Source organism: Dermacentor silvarum, chromosome 8 (genome assembly GCF_013339745.2).
Source record: "Dermacentor silvarum isolate Dsil-2018 chromosome 8, BIME_Dsil_1.4, whole genome shotgun sequence".
NCBI classification, from domain to species: domain Eukaryota; kingdom Metazoa; phylum Arthropoda; class Arachnida; order Ixodida; family Ixodidae; genus Dermacentor; species Dermacentor silvarum.
In genome coordinates this window covers 174,532,293-174,553,533 of record NC_051161.1, presented here as the reverse complement: position 1 = coordinate 174,553,533, position 21,241 = coordinate 174,532,293, and the positions used below count along the sequence as shown (strand labels likewise).

Sequence of the window (21,241 nt, the reverse complement as noted above, 5' to 3'; positions counted from 1 at the left end):
AGCACACACTCACTCCTGGCCACTCCCTGGTTAGACACCTTAGCAGACTTGGCATCATATTGAGTTATTGATTACAGCACTTGAAGATGCGCAAGTTGGATGTGGCGACTATCTGTCAGTCAAGCTGGTGCTGCAGGCCACTCTGCACCACATAGCATGGCCAGACTGGAGCATAGGAGATAAAAGTGCAAGCACGCACTTAAGCCCTGTCATTCACTAAACAAACGCTGTGAATACGCACTGCAGTTGCATGTAGCTGCGGTCTGCTATGTAGCGTAGTCCGCTTGCCGAGCACACAATGGTTCACTGAGGACAACCACTTTTTGTGTGGTTGTCCAAAGTCCGAAACAGCATTCAAAATTGATTTTATGTGGAATGCAAAATTCCGATTAAACATGAAGCTCCCTGTGTTTGCATCAAAATTTTGTTGAGCTAAGATAGACCATACTCGAACAGTAAATAATTTAGCGGCAAAACTATGGTCACAGAAAAGGAATGACATTAAGACAGAATGAGTGATTTCCTGTCTTAATGTCATTCCTTCCCTCTGATATTGTTTTCAGCACTAAAACCTTCACTGTTCGACATGCAACAACTAGCTCAACAGCAAGTACTACTATAGATCACACTCAATATAGATATCAAAAGTTACACAGTTCGATGGGTTAAACTGAGCTCAACTTTAGCACTGGGCTGTAACATGAAGCCATATAAATGTTTTGGTAAAATGAGTTCTTTAGGAGTTAAAAGGAAAATAAGTGCAAGGGATAACTGATTTTGCTCTAGGGGATATCTGTCTTTGCAACTGAAAGCAAGCTTATCTATGCACCGAGGATTTTGGCGAGACTTGCACAACACAGGCATAAATGAAAGCTTGGAAGGCAGACTTGAGCTGCAATGTGGTCCACTCCACGAATGCTGCAGAGAAAGCATCTTACCGGGTTATCCTGAAGCTCCCTGGTATGGCGAGTGGTCCACCAGTCAGCTGTCCACTCCCATACATTGCCAATGATGTTCTTTAGGCCAAACTTGGTAGCAGGAAAAGCGGTTACCTGGAGGAGGAACCAGTGTCGCATTACTGTTGCATAGATGCACTCAAAAACAAGGGTCACCCGGACAATGCAAAACACAGTTGCCCATTTTAGTCCGTGGCAAAAAAAGAAGCAAAAATGACAAGGCAATGAAAATGAGGTGAAAATCGCATAAAGACACACAACAAGCACAGACGCCGACTACAATTTGCTTGTTCAGATGAGGTCAGAATATGCATGCACTGCAGTCAATATACGGACAAAACAATGCACACAAAAGGAGAACGTACTTCATGAGGCAACATGTTTCTTAAGTACGAAGAGTTCCAAACAAATAAAAATTGCTTCATGTTAAGCGTGGTGGCTATAGCAGCAACGAAACAAACTCTTTATACTTTTTCCGTATGTACAGAGATGTGCATTTTTCTCTTGAAATGATATAAAAGTGATTTTGTGCTTGCAGCTGTGCTGTTCTTACTGAACATCTGCAGAAAGATTGCACATTATTGTTTGGACTGTAACACTTTGCAGTTTCTCAAGTGCGCCTCCATCTATGGGGACGTGTGGCACTATCATGAACTTGTTTCAACACAGCAAGCTGGGCGAGTTGGTAACTACTGACAACTGATTTATTATTTTCGAACAGGTGAATTATATATACACAAAATGTGATCATGTGATGTGTACAAGTGGTGAAAGGTTCTCAGCCTATCTTGCCATCGAAAAAGCGCTCGTCTCCTCCTCTGTCGTTTGTCCGGGTAGCGCTGCCCACCCCAAGAACATGAACTTGTGTTGCCGCCCGTGGGCACCTGTAGAAAGCAGCCGTTCCTGGAAGGTTGCCAGGGAAGTTGCCCGAACAACCCTCCCAAAATGAATGCTTTCAGCATCTGCCGACATCGCCTCACATTGACAGTCAATCCAGCTGTTGTGCATGAGTCATTGAACCGCTGACAGAGTCTGGTGCCATGCAAGCTTGGTCAGACAAGCGCAACTGTTTGCACTGGGCTTTCTTGTGCCATGCCACTTGTAGTCCTGCCAAACTGACATACAGCCTATGTACAGTATAGACCACTTATAACGTAACCGCTTAGAGTGCAGGACTGGATATAGCGCGGTATTTTCGGTCTCTCGTTAATTTTCCCATAGCACTCCATGTTTAGACGTATCGCTTATAGTGCAGTTGCGGGAAACGAAATACCGGTTACAGTGCGGCTGCCTGGGAGTACGGAAGTTAGCGGAGATGGCGAACGCACCCCTCAAACGGGCGCCCCAAGGAGTGCTCGAGGAAGAAAGAGAGACGAAGTGGAGGAGAAGGGCACGTGGTGTGAATGAACGGCCAGTGAGGCTGAAACCAGAATCTTGAGTGCGAGTCCTGAAATATCATGGCGCGCATAGCGAGCGAGGGCCACGAAACTGCCAACGCCGGCCAACGATTACTTCACGATAACGGCAGTAAACGAAACTTCAGGGAGCGGGCGGCGCCGGAACAGCACGGTGAAGGGCGCACGCGGAGACCGTGGAATATGAGGGAGGAGGGCGACAGGGAAGCGGATTTCGCGTCGGCAACTCCGCCGCTTCGGTGGCTCCCCTCGCCCTCCCTCGTAGCTCCCTCACTTTCGACTGTCACTGTGCGCGCCCGCCGGCCGGCCCGGCGCCAGCTCCCCGAAGTTTCGTTTTCTGCCGTTATGGGGAAGCGGGCGTTTGCCGGCGTGGGCAGTTTCGTTGGCCGGTCTGGGACAGCGCCGCTGCTTCCCGCTTCGTCGTAGCCACAGCGTGCAAAGTCAACACATGACTAGAAAGTAGAGAAAGCATAAAGGAGAAAGAAGGGTTCACTGCCATTTTCTACGCGTGCCTACGGTAGCGTGGCTGAGACGTCGGCACGTACACGCATGTTCCGGCGCAACGCAGAATCGGCGACCTTGCCATTTGAGAGAGGGTGAAATTACTGCCGCGTGTTCCTTTTTTCTTTTTTTTCTGTTTTGTTCGCGCGCGACATTGAGGGGTCTCTCCTAAGCTTTTATTCTATGGCGGTGCCGGAGCAATGCCGGTCGGAGGCGCCGCCGCGTGATTTGGTTAGAATTAACGAGATTCGACTGTAAATCGAATGCAAACATTCTAGCCGCATTCCTGGACTGTCGCATATGCGTGGCGGCTCGCTGCACATATTTTGCATATGTGCGGGCCTTGAAAATTGTTGCTTTGGTTATAGTGCGGTACCGCTTATAGCGCGGATATTCGCGACTTCGGCGACTTACGTTATTAGCGGTCTACACTGTACTACAGTTAAACCTGGATATAACGAAATTGACAAATTCCCGAAAAACTTCGTTATAAAGAGGATTTCATTATATGCAAGTTCGGCACGAAAATTGGAAAAAGAAACGCTTACCGTATGTACTATCGCTCAAGATTTACTCCCAATACACTGGGCCTCTTCGATTATCAGTCCCTGACAGTCCCGGACTGCTTGGGACTGCTGTGCCGCATTCGATTTTGCTCGGACAGCTTCCGAAGCTCCGCCCACTAGTCCGAGTGTTGTCAGAAGCGCGTTCGTTTTTTCACGGACCGGAAGTTCCGGACTGCCCGCGGACTGTTGGAGCAGTCAGCAGATGTTTGCTGGGACAAGCGCAAGCAGCTAGCAGACGACGGCTGTCTTTAAAAAGATGCGTGCGGTGTTTGACGCCATGTTGTGAAAGATTTCGTGTGCTTCTGTGTACTTTGCGCGCTCCAGACGGCAACTACTGTGCATTGAGTTATCGCTTCTGTTACATCGGTGCTTTGTGTGCCATCATGCAAGTTTTTACAGCCGTCTAATTGCTGTAGCTTTAGTCTTCGTGTTTTTTTAAAGAAAGAAGCACAGCGATCAGGCGCACATGCGCATTGCAGGTAAATTTTGCTTTTCAGGTAAGTGAAACTAGCGTACGTGCAAGGAATCATATATTGCATGTGGCTATTTCATGCCGGTAGCTGGGGAGCTTCGCGAATTGCTGTTGACATATATGTTGGTCCCTTCTGCTACCAAGTTCGAGCGTTATATTTTTGACGTGCAGGATTAGTAGACGGTGTACACGCGCTCTCTCACGCGTCGGGCCTTTAATTAGCAGACGGTCTCGCGAGCTTTGAGGATGTAGGCGGGTGCTTTCTGCCTGAACAGCGACGTGGCACGACCATGATTTCGGAGTCTCTCCACAGCAATTTTAGGGCCAATAAATATATTTCACCGCCACCACGATTTTGCTTACGTCCGTGTGGGAATTCCACTTAAATTTCTCAGGCAATGAGCTAGCTAGCGCGACGTAATAAAATGCGCTTTGCGAAAACGTTCTACGCGCTCAAGCTACGATTACACTGTGCTAGCTTCATGGTTGTGTCGGCGACGTACGCCTCTGAGACTGCACCATGTCGGAGGCCACGCTAATAAAAACGCTGGGTAGGGGGCTATCTACGAGTAGCAAAGAGCAGACGACGGCAGCCAGGAGAGTGACTTCCGGTCGCGGTGCTTCGACCGAAATCTCGGAGAGTAGCTGGATCACGTGACTGTGACGCGCTCTTCTGTCAGGGCTAGTCAGACCGGAAGCCGCGGACGGTTTGCGGACAGTCCGGGATCGCATAATCGAAGAGGCCCACTAAAGTTGCGCCGAACAAAAAAGTCCCAGTTTCGCCCGAAAGGCGAAGCATCGATTGTGACAGCAAATTAGCAGACAGCTATACGAAGTAAGGATAGTACTGTCAAACCTCGTTAATACATACCCACTTAATGCGTAATTGCAGTTTAAACGTAGACGCGAAGATTCCCCCCACCCAGCCCTCATTGAACCCCATGTATTGGCTGACCCGCTTAAGCCGTAGTCGCTCATTGCCCACCAAACAGTTAGTGCATACTATTTTTCTTGTTCTACACGCACAGGCATAAAATCGGCAAAATCTCATGTGCGCAGACGTTCGATTCTCGAGTTGCGACGCCCGGATGACAGTCGCCAGCGATAGTGAACTTACAACATGGCCACCATGACGTATTTCCTCTGCTCATACAGCTGTTGCTGATTGCCGTGCACAAAAGCATGGCCTTCGAGATAAGTTCCCGGTAATGCAGAAAAGCTGCCGGTAGGGGGTGCGCATTCACTGTCGCCGAAATTGAGGAAGTAATTTCAGAGGATACAAAAACAGAATGGACATATGCAAATTTAACAGGGCTATTTGAGCTACATCAATACTTATTTTTGGGCGAATTGGTAAATCTTGAAACTTTTGGGCAACAGCGCAAACAGACGTCCACAAGAAGGGAGACACGTACACACAAGCGCTGTGTGAGCTAGAGCTTGCTAAGGTCAGGCCAAAAGGGAAGAAAAGACCAAGAGCTGGTGGGATGAGGAGGTTAGGAAGGCCATGGAGAAACGTCAGGAAGCATCCAGGGAACACAGATATTCAAAGCGTAGGGGTGGACCAGAAGCTGATGTAGACTGTAGAAGGGACGCATCCCAGTTGATCAATGAGAAGATTAGAAGAAAGGGGACTCAATGGTTGTCAGAAGTAAACAAAAAGGATAGAAAAGCAGCAAAGAAATTTTGGAAACATCTCAACTCCTTGAGTAATAAGACTAGCCTAGAGCAGAGGTTTATTGTTACAGCTCAAGGTGTTCGGCTAGTAGGAGATGAGGCAATGGAACATATAAGAACAATGATGACAGAAAATTTTAAAGAACGAAACATAGCATGTGCTCAATCAGGTGAGGATAGACTAGGTAATGCAGTGGCTCCACTTGCACAAAGCGAGTGGGAAAGGGCAGAGAAGAGGGTTCCTAGTAGCACGTCGACAGGTCCTGATGGCATCCCAATTATGTTGATAAAGACATTGGGCCCAAAATCTAAGAAAGCATTAAGAGAGGCAGTGAGCAAAATGATAATGGACGGTAAAGCCCCTGACGGGTGGAGACTGAGCAGGATGAGCATGATATATAAGGGAAAGGGGGACAAAGCCGACATAAACAACTACCGTCCCATAACAGTGACGTCAGTGGTTTACAGGGTGGTGATGCAGATTATAAAGGACAGACTGCAGGCATGGGTGGAGAGCGAGGAGGTGCTGGGGGAACTACAAAATGGGTTCCGAAAACAAAGAAGGTTAGAAGATAATCTGTTCTCATTGACACAGTGTATTGAAATAGCACAAAAGGAACACAGGCCCCTATGGCTTGCCTTTCTGGATATCAAGGGAGCCTATGACAGTGTAATCCAAAAGGATTTGTGGGACATACTGGGCACTCTAGATGTGGAAGATGGAGTAAGTAATCTTTTACAAGATATCTATAAAGTAACAAGGTGCTTATAAAATGGGAAAACAAGGTATCTCGGCCTATAGAGATACAGCAGGGGCTTAGGCAGGGGTGCCCTCTGTCACCTCTGTTGTTCATGCTGTATTTACAAGGATTAGAGAAAAAATTAGAGAGGAGCGGACTTGGCTTCAACCTTTCCTTTTTCAAGCAAGGAGAATGGATTAAACAGTCATTACCAGGACTGATGTACGCGGGTGACATTGTACTTATGGCTGACAGCAAAGAAGACTTGCAAAGATTAATGGAGATCTGTGGTAAAGAGGGAGATAGCTTAGGTTTGAAGTTTAGTAAAAAAAAACGGCAGTCATGATTTCTAATGATAATCAGGGCAGCGAGCATAGGATACAGGAGGTTACGCTGGAGGTGGTGGATAAGTAGAAATATCTCGGAGTATGGATAAACAATGGGGCTTAGTACCTAACGGAACATGAAAAATATGTAATGACTAAAGGTAGCAGAAATGCAGCTGTGATGAAAAATAGGGCACTGTGGAATTGCAATAGGTACGAAGTGGTGAGAGGGATTTGGAAAGGGGTGATGGTCCCTAGTTGACTTTCGGCAATTCGGTCCTGTGCATGAGATCAGAGGTTCGAGCAAGGTTGGAAGTTAAGCAGCGAGGGGTAGGTAGACTGGCTCTGGGAGCACACGGAAATACACCAAATCAGGGGGTACAGGGTGACATGGGATGGACGTCATTCGAGGGCAGGGAAGCCAGCAGCAAGATAGAATTTGAGGAGCGATTGAGAGAAATGGCAGAAAAGCGGTGGGCCAGGAGAGTTTTCAGTTATTTGTGCATGAGGAATGTTGATACAAAATGGAGGAAGCTGACCAGAAAACTGTCAATCAAATATTTGGACTGCAGGAGGGGTGCAAACCAGGAAACAGTGGTTAAGAAAAAGGTTAAAGAAACAGAGAGGGGTCTGTGGAAAACAGGGATGCAGACGAAATCAGCACTGGGAACATACAGAACTTTCAAGCAAGAAATTGCCAAAGAAAATATCTATGATAATTCTAGGGGAAGCTCTTTGTTGTTTGAAGTCAGGACGGGAGTATTGCGGATTAAGATGTACCTAGTCAAGTACCAAGGTATAGACACGTTGTGCTGTGCGTGTGGAGACGAAGAGGGAACGGCTGAACACTTCATACTTTTCTGTAAATGCCTTGACCCTACAGTACAAAGTAACGGGGCTGATTTTTTCAAAGCATTGGGACAGTGAAGGCAAAATAGACTTTAAGCGGGTAGAAATAACCAAACGGAGGTTATCTGATTGGTGGCTAAAATCAAGGCAGGGGTGAAATTTCACCCACCACAAAGTACAAAATATGTTAATAGTCATGGCTAGGTGGCGTTTGCCACCGCCCGATTTAAAGGGTTCAGCCTCATCCATCCATCCATCCATCCATTTCAAGGGTTCAGCCTCATCCATCCATCCGTAGGAGTACTAACCGCACAGAAGCATATTTTCTTGTGCCATCACCGTGGACGTCACTTTGAGGTTCTGTGTAAAGTCCAAACACGCAACATCGTCGACACGCGCCGTACGCTATGTGTGGCTATGTGTGCGAGTGAAAGCTTGCGGGGGGTCAACCGACTCAATCGCGCGCGCCCGAAGGACAGAGGGGGAGGGATGGAAGCGCGCTTCCGCGCTAGGCACGTTGGGGGAGGCGAGAAAGGGAGGTGTTTACTTGGGCGGCGGCCGCCGTATCTTGAAAGTAGAGTCACTTGAAAGCGATCTGCGATGTGAAAAAAAGTGTGCGCCCGCGCGGGCTTATCTTCAAAGTGAACTGCAGACAAGGTCAATATCTTGCGTTTCTTCATCGAAGCACTCATCCTTGGAATGTCACATCAGGTACTGGATGCGTGGACGCGTGTCGTTTCGCACAAGCGCGGGGCGTCGGAAACGAAGAGCGAGCGACACGATGGCGTTGTAGCGTCGTATAGTGTCCCCTAGTGTCAGGTTAGTGAAGTGAAGCGCAGAGACTTGCACAGTAACCAAAAAGTGGCGCTGCCAGCGCATTCAAACACAAAAAAAAAAATCTTTTTTTTTTTTCCTTCGGCAACATCAACAGGAAAAGGAGAGTGCCGGCTTGGCGGGCTAGGCCAGCTGCAGCAAGCAGTGGGATCAGGTTTGAATGAAAATTAAAGATCACGCCCGCGGCGGCAAGATCGCCGGGTCAAGAGATGCAGGCCCGCCTCGCGCACGCTCGCACGCACGCACGCACGCACACGTGCGCTCGCTATCGCCTCGCAGTCGCCGTGAATTCGAGCACGCCAAGCGCACCGCCGCCGCTTCGCATTACGTCGCGGCGGAGAAGGTGCTTCCGGTTGCTGCTCACGCAAAAATGACAAAATTTGAGGCGAAGTCTCTAGGTTGTAGGCGGGGAAAATTCGTTATTTCGAGGGGGTCTCCCGCTGCCACTTCATTACGTAGAGGTCTCAAATACATGTGCTTCTATGGAGTAACGGCGGGGAATAGAAAAACTTCGTTATATCCAGGAATTCGTTATATGGAGGTTCGTTATAAACAGGTTTAACTGTATTTCTGATTCTTCCGGTGAATATCCAATTCATTTACATCTTCCAAGCTCAAAAGTGTAATCATTGCGTTCGCTAATTCGCATGCCACTGTACTTTCGCTCTTTAGAATTGGCATTATGGAATACGCTGGCATTCCGTAAGGACAACTAAAGAAGCACCCGAGTGTGTGTGTTTGTGTGTGCTTTATTTATGTCCGTGTCAAGCTTACACTTCTTTAGCTGATCCTTATGCTGCATGAATGTTTGCCAGTGACTCACACACCATTTTAGGCACAGGATTACCAAAAAGAAAGTTTTTCAGCATCACGTCTCACAATGTGTGGCCACTTCAAGGTGCAACATGCCTACAGCATTACATTGCTAAATTAGCAAGATTTTAGTCAGATGATTTTATCCAGCCCAAAAGAAATCTATCTTGCTTGCATGACTGAACAAAAACAAGCCAGGCACATTGGACAATATAATACGTTGTGGACAAATAAATTAATCTTTATTTGAAGTACCATTTCCTTCAGAATATTGCCAAACTTATAAAACTATATTACAATTGTTGGAGTACACTTGCTAAGAATAAGGTATTATATTGTCCAATGTGCCTAGCTTGTTTTTGTACAGAATAACGCGGCACGCAGTGCGGCATGGCAGGAACTTGCGACCAATGCGAGACCGGAGGAGCGGCAGATGCCGACCGCCGAGCGTGGAAGCTACGGCCCGCCGGATTGGAGCGACAGGCGCCCACGCCACCGCGGCTTCGGTGGCCGTTGCTACCAGTGCTGCGGTCTGGGGCACATCGCCCGTGACGGCGAAAGCACGCCAGGCTGAGGTCGAGTACGTGGTGCGGGAAACGGGCGAGGCCACCGGTGATCCACCTTGAGTCCCGGGCGGCGATCTCAAACACAACCGGTGATAACGGGTTACTTGCGCCTTTGGCTTGTCGTGTAGGATATGTCACGGACTCGCAGGCGCCGTTCATCAAGCTAACGATAGCCCGAAAGAAGTTTGCTGCATTATTGGATACTGGGGCAAGCACTTCTTTATTTGGTGACGAAGTGCTACATCATCTCTGCGAGAACAACATCCGCTTAAGAGATAGTGACACCACTTTCCGCCTTGCTTCCGGCACAGCACAATCGAGCGGTGCAGCTAGGCTAGTTATTCGTTGGGAGAGATGCGTCAGGCGACAACGCCTCGTACATCTTCCCGGTCTGTCAGTGCCTGTTAATTTAGGTCGAGACTTTCTCGCCAAGTCGGGTATTTTGATAGACATCGGCAGCGGAGGTTACCGAGAGAATAGAAAGGGTGCTTTGAAGCGTTTCGCAAAAGCGCCCGTGCCTGCGGAGACACGCCAGTCTCTGGGCACGGCGCGAGCGGGCCACACCCAGCCACAGCCGAGCGAGCAAACAGTAATCGGTGAAGGCGATGAAAGCAACGGAGAGACGGTGGCACAACATAGTGCCGCGGTGTTGCAAGGGGCAGCGCACCCACTTTTTTCAGAGGTCAACAGCCTGCCAGAGAGAGAAAGGGCACGACTGTCATCGCTGTTGTACGAATACGACGCGATTTTCACAGACTGTCCGGGCCGCACTACGCTAGTCAGGCACAGGATAGACACGGGTGACGCTGCACTGTGGAAATGTTATCCTCGGCCGATAAGCTTGACTAAACGGAAAGCACTTGACAGCGCCTTAGACGTCCTCGTCGACACAGGCGTTGTGGAAAGGGCGAACAGCCCATGGGGCTTCGCGGTAGTCCCGAAGGACAATACTTATCGCCTTTGTGTAGACTACCGCAAGCTGAATGAGGTTACGAAGAAGGATGCGTACCCTCTACCCTCCATTTCCTCTTTAGTAGCCAACCTAGGCAGGGCGAAGTACTTTACGACGCTCGATGCTAGTCGTGGATATTTTCAGGTCGAAATGGATGAGCGTGACGCAGAGAAAATGGCTTTCACTTGTCACAGGGGGCTCTTTCAATTCAAAAGAATGTCTTTTGGCTTAGTCGGAGCTCCCGCTACTTTCCAGAGGTTGATGGACTGAGTTCTAGGAGATGCAAAGTGGCAACATGCTCTCGCATATCACGCTGTTGGGATTCACGCTGGACAACGGCCGCATTCTGCCGAGGAAGGATAAGCTCGAGGCTATACTGAGGTACCCGTCGGTGAAAGATATTGGCGAACTGAGACGCTTTCTGGGATTGGTGAACTTTTATCGCCAATTCATTCCAGACTGCGCGGCAGTGCAAGCGCCTTTAACGAAGATCTTTAGGAAAGACGAGCGTTGGACTTGGGGTCAAGAGCACTGCGCGGCCTCACAAAGGTGCTCGCTGACACGGCTGAGTTGCAGCTGCCCGACTCGAATAGGGAGTTTGTTACTCAAACAGACGCAAGCGACCTGGGTCTAGGTGCAATTTTGCTACAGGAGCACGGAGGCATTCTCCGACCGAGGCCACCGGTGACCTCACAAAGGTGCTCGCTGACACGGCTGAGTTGAAGCTGCCCGACTTGAATAGGGAGTTTGTTACTCAAACAGATGCAAGCGACCTGGGTCTAGGTGCAATTTTGCTACAGGAGCACGGAGGCATTCTCCGACCGGTTGCATTAGCAAGTCGTTCATTGACGCCGGCAGAAAGGAACTACTCGGCGACAGAGAAGGAGTGTCTCGCGATAGTTTTCGCTCTGCAAAAGTTCGACTATTATGTCGACGGAGTGGCATTCACGATCAAGACTGACCACATGGCTCTCACTTGGTTGAGGCGCTTGAGTGAGCCGAGTGGCCGCCTGGCGCGTTGGGCACTGCTGCTGCAGCGTTAAGACTTTAACGTGCGCTACCACAAAGGGAAAAGCAATGCTGCAGCTGACGCACTTTCGCGAGCGCTAGTCCGAGGCGAGGGAGAAACCCTGGCCGTAGCCCGAGTAAGGGACGTGGAAAAACCGTCGATCCTGGGCGAGGACGTGAACCACGTAGATGTTGTGTGTTCCGCAGGAGTTGTCTTCAGCAGAAAGGAGCTGTTCGAGGCTCAGCAGTAGGATCGGTTTTGTCGAAAAGTGCTCAACGGGCTCCGGGAACCGGGCGGCGCAGCCGCCGCACACATGGAGCGCTCAGGAACAGCTGGTAATGCTGTGAGCGCGCTGGATTCCTATCAGCTGAATTCTGACGGCGTCCTGCTGAGGTATATTCCTACCGAGAACAACACAAGTGAGGCGTTTAAGGTGGTGGTGATACAGCGCGCGTTGAGAGGAGCAATGCTACGCTACTTTCGTGACTCGGGCATCGCTGGGCACCAAGCGGCCCCAAGACTTATGTTAAGTTGTGTCGCTTCACTACCTGGCCAGGCATGAAATGGGACGTGATTCGCTACGCCCGCTCGTGCAATGTGTGCCAAAGTGTGAAGCCCCGAGGCGGACGACCGCCCGGCTTCATGCAGCCTATCGACAGCCAGACTCCCTGGCAAATCGCAGTGTGTGACGTCATGGGACCGTATTCCACAACACCGAGCAGGAACAAATTCTTGCTGGTGGTCACGGATCACTTCAGTAAATGGGTAGAACTTTTCCCCCTACGAAAACTGACGGCACGAGTGATCATGGATAAGTGTTGATGGAGGTTTTCACCAGGTTTGGTTATCCGGAGCAGTTGATAACGGACAATGCGTCCTACTTCACTGCGAAGGTGTTGACTCGTGCGCCACGCTTGGCATTAAGCACAAGAAAACGACAACGTACCATGCTCAGTCGAACCCCACTGAACGAGTCAATCACAACATCAAGCACATGCTTGTCGCGTTCTCTGAAAGGCATAAGGATTGGGATACCTACCTTCAAGAGATCGGGTTTGCATTGCGATTGACAGTGAACTGCTCGACTGGATATGCGCCCTCTTATCTCAACCTGGGGAGAGGGCTGCCGAATCCGATGGATAGGGTTCTCGCGGATCGCAGCGGAATGCCAGTCGCGGCGTCAGCACGTGCTGAATACGCGACGCATCTACGTGTGAAGATGACGGAAGCTTTACATAAAGCACGCTGTAATCTTTGCACTGCTAGGGCACAACAGAAGGCGCTGTACGACCGCTCGCATCGGAACGTCCACTACGAAGTGGGCGATCTGGTGCTTCGACGCCAACACGTTCTCAGTGATGCTAGCAAACAGTTCGCTGCCTCACTGGCGCCGAAGTGGACCGGGCCGTATCAAGTGCGAGAGAAGGTTTCTTCGCTTGTTTACCGGCTCGATAACAAGAAACGAAAGCCGATCGGCGGACCGGTACACGTATGCGACCTGAAACGCTACGTGCCGCGTGATGAGCAGTGGTATGACGATCAGGCCCTCCCTCAACCGCGATCGGTGAGAGAGAGCAGTCAGAACCAAACGGCGAGCCTGCAGTGGCACTACAGCTTGCATAGCAGGCGGAAGTGATCCAACTGCTTGTTGAGCAGCCCGACGACTGCGAGGTACATTCGTAAGTCCGGGTGGCGTTGCATACCCCATGAGCATACAGCCGTGCCATGCTGGCACCTTGGTAGTTCCTGCCGGGGAAGCGAACGTCTAGTGACCATGGAGCGCCGAGTATGGACGACGAGTCATCGCTCCAGTCTTCAAGTACCCTCACAGGCCACGACGGGAATGTGGCGTGAACGTTCGACACGTGGGCATGCGGGTGCAGTTTGGCCAAAGACTTCTGTGAGGGCCAGTGCGGTGATTATCTTGTGCTGCGACTCGAATTGGTGATGATGCTTGCGAACATTCCCTAGCTTCTTAACAGACGTCGACGGTGTTCCCGGATACAGCCAACTATGCTGCTGATCACCGTGCAGCTCCGTGCAGTTTGCTAATAACAATTTCCAGGAGCAGAGCAACACGAGACACGGCCATGCGAATTGCCTGCAGTATGTGCGGGAACAACTGATGCCCTTGTAGCACTGACGGCGCTACGCCGGCGTTGCTGCCGCATGAACTGCTAGCCGGCGGCCGGCAGGCGACCGCCCCTCCAGCGGAGTCGACACCTGGGGTGTAGCACTGAGAGCCACCTTCGAGCCCCGACAACGATCCTGCCTCGCAAGCCTGCCTCGCAAGCCTGCCTCGCAAGCCCGCCTCGCAAGCCCGAGCAGTGCAGCTGACCAGCCGCCTCCGAGTGTCCAAGTGTCCGCCAGCTGTGGGGTACATCACCACCAGCCCGACACTTCCTCGGTCGCCAACCTTGGTGGGTATTTAGGCAAAAACCGGATGTCCCTAGGTGCCAGCCTCAATGTACCGGGGCCTTCTTAAGGGGAGGAGGATGTGGGGAGCACACGCCGCCATCTTCTCCCGCGTGCACTCGTCGTCGCATGCGCACGTGGTGGACGCGGCGGGAGCTGGGCGGACACGAGAAAGAGGCACTTTGCTCTCTCCCGGTTCTCGCTCGCCTCTCGCGACGCGCGTACCCACGCGGAGAGAGGGAAAGTATCCGACGGGCGAGGAGGACATTCCCCTCGCGAAAAGGTATAAAAAGCGCTACCGAGAGACCCTGGGCCCCTCTGACCTCACTACAACACCTGACCTGCCCCTAGGGATTTTACCCGCTGCAATGCGTGAGTGACCTCGCTTGCGTGACTTCCACACGCAACGAGGCAAGCCTATTTATTACTTATTATACAGAGCGGACCAGATACCGAGCCTCTGCAAGTGTATTTTATTGCCAGCAGCAATAAACGTTGTTGAGTTGACTCGCTTGTTGCCTTATTCGCCCGAACCCTACATAGCTGCGATTGCACGCGCTACGGGTTGGGGAAGACCCCCCCACCTCCCATCGAGGAGCAGGGAGACCAACGGCGGTGCCAGGGAGCTCTTCCTTGCTCGGAGTCGGCTGGCCCTGGGTCATGATCCACCTCAGGGCCTGGTGATCTCCAGCCGCAAGCAACATGGGCGCAGAAGGCTGGTAGTGTGAAAGCACAGCAGGTAAGTGGGGGTAGTCCTACAGGGCAGCCGGGCAGTGAGGAACTTAAACAGATCAGAGAGGAGAATTCTCTTCTAAAAGAGATGGTAATGGCACTTAAAGAGGAGATCGGAACGCTCAGGAAAGCTTTGGAGGCAACTAATAAGTCGGCTCCTGTTGCTATGGAGACTTCGGAAGGACCGGTAGGTCGTAAATGCAAAGTGGTGAGTGATGTAGCGGTTTCGGACAAGGACGGTTTCGATTCCTTTCGAGAAACTATGGAAAAGTCGCTAAATGAGATCATGAGCATACTCCAACAAGTTCGAGTAGATGTAGGGGAGCTCATGAAGCATAGTGCTGATCACGGTAAGCGACTTAGAGCATTGAAGACTAGGGCCGATGAGGGCCAAGTAATTACACCAAATGACGAAGGCCGGACGCCACTTCTTCCTTCACCACAGCCTAAGGTTGGGGCAGACGGAAACTCAAAATCTGGCAGTAAAAATGGCGGGGCGAAATAAGCAGCACCCGGCACTCCACGTGTGGCAGTGGAACTGCTGGGGGTTTCAAAGAAAAAAGGCGGCGTTGTGCCAGAGCTAGAGAAGACAAGCCGCATGTCCTGTTGCTGCAGGAGGGGATTACCCTGTCTAGGTATGAGACTTTCTGCCACAGACAGGATGACGGCAGGGGGATAGCGGTGTGCATTTCAAAGCAAATTTCGGCTCTTGTACATCACAATCTCGACAAGTTAGTTGAATCGGAATATCAGTGCATTGAACTCCTCCCCGGGAGGCGACTGCTCAAGGGGTTGCTAATTTTACATGTTTACAGTTCCCCGAAACATTCGCAGGACCGTTTTTACGCACTTATTTCAAAGGATAGGAGGCTCGCGTGGCATTCCGCTTTTGGTGTCTGGAGATTTCAACGCGCCACACACTGCCTGGGGGTATCTAAAAACTACAAGGAAGGGTGACTCACTTTACAAGAGCACACATGACTTGGGCATGGTTATGTTGACTGATTCCCGTTCTCCTTCGCGAATTGGCAACTCGGTTTGTAGGGACACCACGCCTGACTTTAACTTTTACAAATTTTCAGGATCACTGCGAGTGGACTAATTTATATGAAAACTTAGGTAGCGAGCATTATATACTCTAAACTACGCTTTTAGCAACTGTCGCAGGCAACAGGAAACACACTATGATAGATTGGGATCTTTTCCGTGATATTCATAAAGACGGGGGCTGCTGGAAGAATTTTGCGGATTGGAAACAAAACTTATCCAGGGACGTTAAGAGGGCCACAAAGGTCGTAAAGACGCCGCCAGAGATCGGGAGCATGGATAGCAAACTTGCCCACCACTTTGAGGCCAAAAATGGCCTTAAAGAGCGCTGGGAACAGAACAAGCTCAATCGGAGGTTAAGGCGAAGGGTCGCTGAAATTAACAGGGAGATCGAGACTTACTCTGTGCAGCTCGAGAGAGCGCGATGGCAGGGGACATGCAACATGGTAGATGGGCGAATGCGTGTTGGGGGGAAATAGAACTTACTTAAACATCTGATGGAACCCAAAAAAGCAAGAGTAGTCAGCACAGGGTGGTTGATCGTATAGTCAGCGCGGCTCTCAGAGACAGCTCGGAAACGGAAGTTTGCAACATGCTTGCAGGCAAATATTTGCCGCTTAGAGGAGTGGACCCCCACCCACCCTTCACGAACCCTCCTCTATAGCGAGCAGACGCAATCCAAGCTTGATGAAAATATCACCACAGCTGAAGTTTGAATGGCGCTAATGGATCTGAATGGCAGGTCGGCACCCGGGACTGATCAGATCACTAACTCGACTCTGAGAAACCTTGATGACGCTTCGATTTACTTTCTCACCGACCTTTTTAACCATCACTGGGTCAATGGCACTTTCCCCGAGGAATGGAGACATGCGGAGGTGGTCCTCATCCCTAAGCTGGGCAAAAAGCCCAGCCTTGACAGCCTCCGCCCCATCTCACTTACATCTTGTGCTGGAAAGGTCTATGAGCACGTTGTCAATAAGAGATTATCTGCGTTTATCGAAGATGAGGGTCTCCTCCCTCCGAATATGGTGGGTTTCCATCCGCATCTCTCAACGCAGGATGCGATGTTTCTCCTTAAATCTGACATCTTTGACGATAGCACTCGCGATGCCAGGGCTATACTTGCTCTTGATCTGGCTAAGGCATTTGACCACATATCTCATACCCACATATTAGAATCCATAAACGACATGAACCTGGATGCGCGGTTTTATCATTTCGCTGCGGCTTTTCTCAGTGAGCGAACGGTCACTCTTAGGTTGGGGGAGCTGAAGTCGGAAAGCTACGAATTAGGTTCGCATGGAACCCCTTAGGGGGCAGTCGTCTCCCCACTTCTTTTCAATATTGGCATGGCTCGTCTTGCTCGGGAACTAGACGAACTCGAGAAGTTGGAAACTGCACGCGGATGACATCACGGTTTGGGTCCGCGGTGGTGCCGTAGGGCACCTTGCGGACAGATTGCAGGAGGCGGTCAACACGGTTGAAAGGAACATCAGTCGTATGTCCTTAAAGCTTTCAAGTAGTAAATCGGAGCTACTAATATACAAGCCCACCAGAAAGGGACGGCAACCCAAGGACTAGGTCCCCCCGGAGGAGGTGGATGTCACAGTATTGACTGCTAGTGGGGATACAATTCCCAAGGTTAGCTGTATCCGTATATTGGGTATGTTCATCTCAGCGAATGGACAAAACACGGAAACTATACGTAGATTAGAGCAACATACTAACTGCGGCTACACTTCGACTCATTATCAGAGTTTCTAACAGGAGAGGAGGCATGAGGGAGGGCAATCTTCTTCGCCTCTTTCATGCCTTCCTCATGAGCCATCTTCATTATGTTGCGTCTATACATAATTGGCTCGCCACTGAAAGGGAGAAGCTGAATGTACTGATCCGTAAATCTGTTAAAAGGGCGCTCGGCCTTCCAATCCGAACTAGCACGGAGGGGCTGTTAGCATTAGGAATTCACAAAACACTGGATGAAATTATAGAGGCTCAACGCACGGTGCAGATCTCTCGCCTGTCGGTCACCCGGGCGAGTCGGGAAATTTTGGCGTGTGCCGGAATTCCTACAATACTACAGGAGGAGCGGATGACCTCTCTTGACTGCGCCATTGGACAGGTACTCGTGGTTCTATTCCTATACCTATTCTTAGGAATATGCACCCTCAATTTAACATCGCAAGGCGTAGGGCTAGAGCCAAGAAAATCTTGGAGCAGGTACAATCAAACTTGGGATCGTCGACCTTCACGGACGCAGCGCGCACGGATAGGAATCGTTATGTGGCTGTTGCAGTCTCTGAGCGAGGTACATTAATGTCGGCATGCTCTGTTGAGGCAGCTTCCCCGGCAATAGCTGAGCAAATATCCATTGCACTAGGGCTTTTGGACTCCACCCGTTATCATATCTATTCTGATTCATGTTCGGCGGTTAGAGCCTTTGCCTCTGGCAGGGTCTCCCCGCTTGTTGCTAGGATTCTCAGAGGTAGGACCGTCACTCCACATGAGATTATTTGGTTCCCTGCCCATATGGGCTCCACGATCGCGGCATCACCAACTCCAAATTGGCCCACGCCCAGGCGAGAGGACTTGCCTTTCGCACGGAGCTTCACGGCCCTGGGTCGTTGGACCGCTCTGCCCCGCCCGGGGCCAAGCCTCTGGATGGGGATGCGGCTGATCGAGGGTGGCGGGACATTCTAGCTACATTCAACGAAGTCACTTTGCATTATCGCTTGGGTCGTAGGGTCTTTCCTCCACCCCATTCACATCTCACCAGGGGACAAGAAATTATGCTCAGACTGCTACAGACAGGGGTTTACCCCTGTCCAGCTAGCGTTTCGGTATAGTATATGAATATATCTCCTGACTACCCGGACTGTGGGTGTGTGTGTACATTTGAACACATGATATGTGACGGCCCCCACACACCCAAGGCACTCAAGGTGAAAATCATATCATGACAAGGCTTTTATTCCACCATCAAAAGCACGGATCGTCATCATCAGCTTCGGGCAATCCAAAGGGCCCACGATTCTGCGGGCAGGTACTCCCTGCCTGACCCAACGTGGGAGCGGCCCGCAGGGGGGTCGGGGTAAAGCCTGGCTCTCCTCCCTCGGTCTTCAATAAAGTTATTTATCTATCTATCTCCTCCCAAGATAAGCGATACCATCCAAAGAGTGGACTGGACCAAATTTCAGTCTCTCATGGAAGAGCACTGTCAAGACAACATTTCACATCGCTTGGAAGAGACAATCAAGAGTGCAGTACAAGACACTATGTGCACTCTCACATGCTCTCTGAAGCTAACGGAATTTGATATAGAATTCGAACGACTTCAAGCAATCCGTCATCGTGCTGAACGAAGGTACCGACGCACGCATGCAATGGATGATTTACGGACTGCCAGACGCACGCACACCTTCATGCCGCGGTCGACACGAGCAGTTGGTCTTGGAGGTTGCCGAGGCATTACACAATCTGACTGAGATAGGGAAGAAATAACTTTTCAGTGGCTTCCAAGTCACTGCAGAATTATCGGCAATGAACGGGCCGTTCAAGCTGCCCGCACAGCTCATAAAGAAGATCACCAACGGCCCATACCACTTTCTAGGACTGACGCTGCACGGAAGCTCCGCGTGCTTGCTCGCCAACGCACAAGGTCACAATGGAATGAATCGCACTTCAAGCATGCTTGCTTATACTCTCTGGACCCAACCCTAAGCCTTCGAGTATCATCAAGGCTTCGCCGAGGAGACGCAACCCTTTTGTCACGATTATGGTTGGGCGTTGTGTTTACCAACGCCTATGCGTTCCAACGCATAGGAATGGCCGACAGCGCAGCCTGTGGCCATTGCGGCAATGAAGAATCGATTGTACATATTTTGTGCGACTGCCCGCAGTACAGTGCGCAGAGACAAAATCTCAACAACGCGTTCAACCAATTGGACGACCGGCCTCTGTCGGAAGAAAAAATTCTCCACCACAGACTGGACTTAACGTCACAGAAGAAGGCCGTGCCGGCGCTTCTGCGCTTCTTGCGAGCCAGCGGCCTGCCATCTTACTGTGGTTAGAACGCTCTTCCGGCGTGTGAGATTTTTTTTTTGTGCTTTCATTTCTTTCTCACACTCTCTCTCTGTCCTTTTTCTAAGCCCTATTTCATGCAGGGTGGCAAACCGGTTTCTAACATCTGGTTAACCTCCCTGCCTTACTCACCATCTCTCTCTCTCTCTGTTCTTCTGAATAATATGAACTGTCACTTCGGTGTAACATTATATGATACTTGACTAACATACTCTGCATATCTGCGTTATTTTTTCTGTAACTACTGTCACTGCCTTAATCCCTGAAAACCTGGTAACGTGTCACTTTTTTTTCTTTCATTTGCAAACTGTCAGGTTGAATGGGCTTGAAAATGGCATTGCGTCTGTTAAAAGACACCCAATCAATTTATTTCTCTGTTTTCTTCTCTCCACATTTCTTTAAAACATATTTCGGATACTACAAAAAAGAATATTCTGTATTTGCACCAAGAAAGGCGTTGACAAACTAATGCAGTTTTTGTAGGAGCCAGGAAAATGTGCTCACAGGTGCTGTGCCAGGATAGCCATCCTCAGCTGTGTTTGTGACTGGAAACTTGCCCTCCCAGATGTTGGCACGAGTTTTGCCTTTGGGAGTCCAGTTGTTGCCCCATGGGAACAGCCTACAAGAAAAAAACCATGTGTTCGGACCCCCACAAAAGCTGCGTCACTTTGTATTCGAATCTATACCAACATCAAAAGGCTGAAAAGTTCAAAAATGATTCGTGGAATGTAAGCCAAGCAGGAAAAGCAACAACATGATGCTTACACTTGCCATCACAAATGTTGCATGTGTAACATGTCATGCTAGATGCTTATTTGTACGCATGTACACTCCATTGCACAATGTAATTTGAAATACAGCAGTTTTGAAAACATCATTGGTATGTGGCCTACATCTCCAGCTCACCAACTGTCTCAAAGATTGACAAAGAATCAGGCTTAGCTGGTGCTCTTCAATCAGCTATAGTGTCCTTAAGTAGGGTTTTTTCCATGTTCATTTCTTTGAAACTGTGCCACAGAAAAATATGAACATGGAATGACTTGCTACGAGATGGTGGCATACTAGCACACGCCGTCTATCGGTCGTCGACGATGTCATTACTAAGGCATGTGGTGAGCACGTCCACCGATACCATATGTGGAAACACAACGTAGGCGTGGGCTTTAGACCCACTGCGCATGCACTACTTTGCCTGCATTGGCACCGCTACGTGTTCTCGTATTCACACTTTCTTTCTGAACAATGAGCGACGCAACCAGTGGAATTGAAGTACCTAAAGAGCTGCGGT

The 21,241-nt window shown here is 50.0% G+C and overlaps 1 protein-coding gene across 1 annotated transcript in view; it reads right to left on the bottom strand.

Annotated features, from left to right (window-relative positions):
• LOC119461852 (formylglycine-generating enzyme-like) overlaps positions 1-21,241 on the bottom strand; it is a 148,700-nt gene that overhangs the window by 27,954 nt on the left and 99,505 nt on the right. Inside the window, exons 6-7 of the mRNA XM_037723221.2 lie at positions 20,458-20,572; positions 939-1,052 (exon numbers count right to left, since the gene is read on the bottom strand). Of these exons, the coding sequence (XP_037579149.1) occupies positions 939-1,052; positions 20,458-20,572 (229 nt within the window). The remainder of the gene's footprint in view (positions 1-938; positions 1,053-20,457; positions 20,573-21,241) is intronic.